Raw genomic sequence first — 6,431 nt, 5'->3', positions numbered from 1 at the left:
TTTCCAAAGACTAAGGTTTAAAGTGTTTTTAAGACACAGGTTTAGAGTGTTTCTAAAGACAAAGTTAGAGTGTTCCCAAGACAGCTTTAGAGTGTTCCCAAGACACAGGTTTAGAGCGTTTGTAAAGACAAGGTTAGAATGTGTCTAAAGACAGATTTAGAGTTTTTCCAAGACAGGTTTGAAGTGTTTCTGAAAACAAGGTTTGGAGTATTCCTAAGACAAGACTTAGAAAGAATCAGTGTGTGAGGGCAAATTTTACACTGGAAAAAAACACTTAAAGTTTCTCTGCTGTAACTAAACACTGGATTTGGTTTAGCACAGATCTCTCCTGTAATTTTTCAGGTGTCCTCAGTTCAATTAATAAAATGCCATAAATAGATTTATAGAGGCTCAAGTGTTCAGTTATGAATTTAACAATCATAAAGCAAGGTTTCGCTCTTCTCTGGTTAAAAAAAAAAAAAAAAAGGCCAGGAATTTTTTCCACAAGATCCCACACAAATGTGCAGTGGCAAAGTCAGTGGGAGAAGAGCCTGAACAGGAGCTGAGACTTTTAACTGGGGACAGAAAAGTTTGTGCTCTTATAAACTGTGTTTCTGTGCTCTGTGCCATCACTTGTGCAGGTAATGGCACCCATTTATTCCAGTGGAGACTGGGAGGACACAAAACCCTTCTGCTTTCTTTTTGTCCTTTTCCTGATGCTCATTTTGGGCTCAGACTTGATAAACTTTCTAAGCATTGTTTATGTGTGAGATGTGTAATGGACACAGCCCATTGTTATCAGGGCCTGTTTCATATAAAGCTCTGCTGAGGAATCCCAAAAATCTCACTCCAGCTTCACCCTGGGACTCCTCAAGCGAGACAAGGAGCACTGGGTGTTCAAGGGAGGCACTTTGGAGCCAAGTGTGCACTTCCAGAGAGGCACAGCCCAAATGAAGGGGCAGGGAAGAGGAAATCATCAGCACCAGGCTGAGACAGGAGTTTATTAAAGCTCCCAGGCATCCACAACCCACCCAATCCGGCATGGAACATCCCTTCCTCCTGGAAGGCACTGCCAGGATGGGATCTTGGCTCTGCAAAGACCTCCCAGAGCATCCTGCTTCTCTCAGAGCAGCAGCTGGGAAGCTCAGAGCCTCCCAAACCTTTCCTGACACTCAGGGAGGAAAAACGCAAACGTCCCTTCCCGCCTCGTCCACGGAAAGCGAAGAAGCCGAGGTGGAGCTCTGGGATGAACAACCCAAACACAAGGGGAGAAAAAAAAGCAGGAGTAGCAAGCCTGGAGCTTCCCACGGAGGAAGCCTGCAGCATCCTCCACGCTTTCACTTATTCAGCAGCACAACCTCCCCACCCCCTCCCTGAATTCCCCTCGGACTCCCCGGCGTCGGAGCAGCACGTGGGCCTTAACGTGACTCCTCCCGGCAGCAGCGCGTCCCTCCCCAAAATTCCCGGGGGATGGTCCGACCGCTTGGTTGCTAAGCAGAACTTTCCCTTTTTTTTCTTCCCCCAGCCAAAGGAAGGAAAAGCCTTCGTGCAGCTTCAGCAGGTGCCCCAGGAGAGCAGCCGAGAGGGGCAGGAGGCGCTGCCGGCACTCACCGAGTCCCACTCCGACGTACGTCGTCACACAGTGGTTCTCATTCTCCCCACACTTGACAGGCTTCAGGCAGGCCCAGTTGGAGGAGGCATCAGAGCACGAAAAGCAGATGAGTGTGTGGGCTGCAAGAGAAAAGAGACACCTCAGTTAAGGCTGGTGGGAAGATCTCACTTGGTGGTCCCCACCTCCGACACATGGCACGTATCGCATCTCCCCGCAGCTATTTCACCTGTGTCAACCTGCAGTTGGGGTTTTTTTCCCCAAAAAAGCTGGCCTAGTGAAGGATTCAACCATAAGGGATATATTTTGAGCTCTTGGTAGGATCAGCTAAAGCCTGGATACAACCACAGCCTGGTAGTTTATAACACCCTCCTGTGTGCACCAAGTTCAAGCCACAGTTGCCGACTCCAAACTAAACAACGGAGGCAAGTTTTTGGGATTTGGGCTTATTCAGATCAGCCACCACAGACACGGTGCCCCTGCCTGTGAACTGGATGATCTTTAAGGTCCCTTCCAACCCAAAACTTTCCATGATTGTGTGACACACTCATGGGTTCGAGCTTTCCATGCCCTGCCTTTGGGCACAGGGTGGGACTTTGGGGATGGGCCTGTGCAGGGCCAGGAGTTGGGACTTGATGATCCTTGTGGGTCCCTTCCAGCTGGGCCTATTCTGTAATTCTGTGACACCAAGATCAGGCTCCACTTGACCTACATCACCTGATGGAAATGATTTCTCAGCTGGAGCAAGTCCAGCATTGCAGCAAGACCTGCAAGGACTTGCACCATCCCACTGCTCAGGGAGTCACAGCACTGCGAGGGCAGTTTGTGCATTCAAGCTTTTCAATTTGGAGCAGGACCATTCATTTCCATGCCTTCCTCCAAGGCAGGTCTCCCTTAAATCATGGAATCATTTAGTCTGGAAAAGACCTCTAAGATCATTGAGTCCAACCATTAACCCAGCACTGCAAAGTTCACCATTTAACCAAGTCTTTAAGCAAAGCATCTACAGGTTTTTGGAACACTTCCAGGGATGGTGATTCCATCCATTCCAGTGCTTGGCCACCCTTTCAGTGAAGAAATTTTCCCTAATATCCAGTTTAAACCTCCCCTGGCACAACATTTATGGCTTACCCTACACCAGCAGGATGAGCTGCACTAGCTGGCTCCCATCCCTCATTCTTCAGAAAAGAGGAAAGATTGGAAAGCAGCGTTCAGGGATGGGAAATGGTTGTGGAAACAGCCTGGATTCAGCAGGGACATGGGGACTTTGATCTCCTCTGTATTTTACACACAAGAACATCACACCCATGCTGCAGTTGTTGACCTACATCTGCAGGCAGATCAGGGCTCTTCCCGAGGCTTCAGGGGCTCTGATTTTTGAGCTCTTCCACGAGGCACCTCCTTCCTCCTCTCTGTTTACAGGATGCAAAACAGAGCAGGGGCTGATCCAGTTCAAGGCAGAATCATTCCTGCTCCCACCACAAACAGATTAACAGAGAATCACAGAGTGCTTTGGGTTGGAAGGAACCTGAAAGATCATTTCATTCCAATCCCCAGGGACACCTTCCACTATCCCAGGTTGCTCCAACCTGGCCTTGAACATTTCCAGGAATGGGGCAGCCACAACTTCCCTGTTCCAGGGCCTCATCACCCTCACAGGGAAGAATTTTTTCCTAATATCTCATCTGAACCTACTCTCTCTCAGTTTAAAGACATTCCTGCTTGTCCTATCACTAAAAAAGTCCCTCTCCAGCTTTTTTGTAGGCCCTTTCAAGAATTATCCCAAGGATGTGAAGCTGGTGAAGCCTCACAGAGGCTCAGCAGTCCCTGTCACGGATATTTTGAAGAATAAGTTGGACAAATAATTCTCAGAGCTGTCCCACTCATGCTGTGGGACTGCACAATATGTTGAGGTTCTTCTCAGTCCTGTTTCTCTCAGGAAAATAAAAGGGTCGAGGTTCTTCTCGATCATGTTTCTCTCAGGAAAATAAAAGGGTCAAGGTTCTTCTCGATCCTGTTTCTCTCAGGAAAATAAAAGGGTCGAGGTTCTTCTCGATCATGTTTCTCTCAGGAAAATAAAAGGTTTCTACGAGAAAATTGAGAAAAAAACCCTAACAATTGTTCTCAGGAGAATGACTTTTGAGCAGCCACAGCCAAGGAGGAGAAAAGAAAACAAAACATAATCTCACAGAAACAGATTAAAGTGGGTTAGTGGGAGGTCCTGAATGTCACATCAGGGCAGCCAAAGGACTCTGCTTTGGAGTGGAAGCCAACACCACAACCCCTGGAGCAGGAATTTCCTGGAGTGTCTCATCCACCCTCCAAGGATCATCACTCTGGACACGATCCCTGCAACAAACCCGGGTTACCTGAGCGGCAGCCACAGCCACCACACAGGATTCCAGGGCCACCAGCTGAGTCAAAAACCCCAGGAAGGATTCCTCAGTGGGCCCTGGCTCTGGATTTAGGAGAGGGGGAGGAGGATGGAACCAGCTGTTGAGTCATTGAGCCCTCCAAGCGCTCCCATGGCTTGGCCAAAACTCCCCGTGGGACGTCGTAGCGAAGCCCAGTTTTGCTCCTTCGTCCCCTTCGAGTGACCTGTCCCAAACCCTCCACTTTGCAACCACCCTGAGGAGGCAAATTGACTCATCCCATTGCACAGGAACCCTCTGCAAGCAGGGATGAAGTGGATTACAGGCTTCCTGTGGGCATTAAGGCAGGACAGATGTCCCCACATGGATTTGCTCATTATGCTGGAGGCACGAGTGGCTCATTGATACTCATTAAACCTCGAGAAGTTCCAGGAGCAAACACACCAGAAATATTTGTCCACGACACAAAAGTGCCTTCAGGCATGAAATTCTCTGCCATGTGACTAAATCTACAGCATCTCCTACCTGTCCTCATGTTTTTCTTTGTCACACCCACCTATTACCCCTTAACAGAGGAGAGGCAACTCCTTCGACATAATTTAAGTGAGGAAACATTCAGTCCCTTGCTGGCCCCAAAAATCCACCTAAATAACCCCCTGCAGAGTTCAGAGAGCACAGGCAGGCTGAGCGTTTGAGACAAAAGGCACAAGAAGGGTGGCAGAATTAATTTACTGCAGCTGGAGGAGGAAAGAGTTGGAGCTCAAGGCTACAGGAAAAGAAAAAAAAAATAATAGTCCCAAGCCCGACCAATGCAAAAGGGAAGCCGCGTTTTCAGCAACTTAAGGATTGATGTGTTTATTTGTTTGTTGTTCGGCTACTCCGAGGAACAAAGAGCTCCCAAAACAGAGCAGAGCATTTGAAGGAATTCCTTCAGATAAGAGGTTGAATCGTTCTTGCGAAAAGCAATGCAAGGTGGGGGGAAAAAGCCTGGAAAAGCCGAGTCTGAAGCTCGGCAGCACAAGGGAAAATGCTGCTGCTTTGGTAGCTCTTCCATTCCGTCCCGATGCCAAAAACTCTTCCCTTTTCCATGGCTCCTGGGTCATTATATACCATAGGCAAGATCCCTAAATAACACGGACAAGATCTTTGAACAGGAGATAAAGCTTTTCTGTAAAACACCCCCTGGATACGCTGGAAGCGTTTGGGGGATAAAACTCTCTGCCCCAAACCCTTTTGCCTGGCTCAGAACTTTACTTTTAAAGCTGAAAGGTTTTTTGGAGGGGGGGAGGGAAGCAAAAACCCTTCCCCGCCTTGGCCTGGACAGCCCATCCTCCCAGATGGAACTGAGCACACACCAGCTGGGCTCTGCCCGAAACTCAACGCTTGAATTGCCCGATCCCACCGGGAGGGGGGAGTGGGAAGGGCAGCAAACAACTCGTTTCGTCTCACCGGTGTCCTCAGAAGGCGAGAAGGGCCCGTGTTTGCCGAGCAGGGGCTGCGAGAGGCCAGAACTCTCCTGTTGGCTCTTTGTTTGGCATCTCCAAGCAGCGACATATGGATACAATACGCGGTTTTGCGCGGCCCCCTCGGAGTTCGGATGGACAGAAATAAATGGAGCCCACGGGAAGGAGGGGATGGCAGGCCCTGCCACTTAGGCAACTTGGCAGTTCAACGCCCAGCAACAGGAACCACGTTCTCCCCCGGGTTCTCCCCAGGTTCGGTGGCAGCCCCAAGATGCTCCTCACAGGGCACTGTCCCTTGGGGGTCAGCGCCCCAAGGATGCTCGGAGGGGGCAGAATCACGAGAGAATCTGCCCAGACTTTGCTCCATCAGCCATTGCATCTCCCCTCCACCCTCCTTCCCCTCGGCTGCATCCCAGCCCATCCCAGCGCCGTTATCCCGGCTCGCCGCGCCGAAAAGGGGGGAGCGGAGCCGGCCCTGGGTCTTTGTTCGAGCCGCAACTGGGAAAAGCTCCAGGATATCCACGCGCGCAGCTGGAGATGCTACAGCTGGAGACGTTCACCTATTCCTAGAGGCAGGGAAGCCCCGAAGTTCCTGCTTCAAGAGGGACACTGATCCCAGGCAGGGCTGGGAAAGACACCCCCCAGCCCGCTCCAAACCCTCCCACGGCTCAGCTCTGCGCCTCCAGCCCCTTTCCAACCCTTACATCCCTCTGCAAACCTCCAACTTCCAGCGCCCACATGCATCATTCCTCCCCCCCCACGCCCCCGCCCCCCCCCCCTAATTTGCTCGCAACGCAGAGCTGGCGAGGGACCAGGATACCCCCCCGCGGGAGGTGATGCTGGCGGGGCCACCCCGCTCCTTTTCCCTTTTTACCTCTCTCCACGCAGAGCACCGCGGCCAGCACGGCGAGCAGCAGCGCCTTCATGTTGCGGGGCTGTGGCCGTGGCGATGCGCAGGGGCGGCTGGCGGAGCGCAGGGCTGGCGGCAGGGCCGGGCACCGGGGGTGG

The 6,431-nt window shown here is 51.2% G+C and overlaps 1 protein-coding gene across 1 annotated transcript in view; it reads right to left on the bottom strand.

Annotated features, from left to right (window-relative positions):
• Positions 1 to 6,431, bottom strand: part of LOC113974968 (lymphocyte antigen 6E) — an 11,602-nt gene extending 5,171 nt beyond the window's left edge. Inside the window, exons 1-2 of the mRNA XM_027698555.1 lie at positions 6,298 to 6,431; positions 1,591 to 1,710 (exon numbers count right to left, since the gene is read on the bottom strand). Of these exons, the coding sequence (XP_027554356.1) occupies positions 1,591 to 1,710; positions 6,298 to 6,349 (172 nt within the window). The 5' untranslated portion in view covers positions 6,350 to 6,431. The remainder of the gene's footprint in view (positions 1 to 1,590; positions 1,711 to 6,297) is intronic.

Source organism: Neopelma chrysocephalum, unplaced genomic scaffold (genome assembly GCF_003984885.1).
Source record: "Neopelma chrysocephalum unplaced genomic scaffold, ASM398488v2 Primary Assembly neopelma1_129, whole genome shotgun sequence".
NCBI lineage: Eukaryota > Metazoa > Chordata > Aves > Passeriformes > Pipridae > Neopelma > Neopelma chrysocephalum.
Note: the sequence above shows the minus strand (reverse complement) of the source record. Positions and strands in the feature narration are given on the sequence as shown.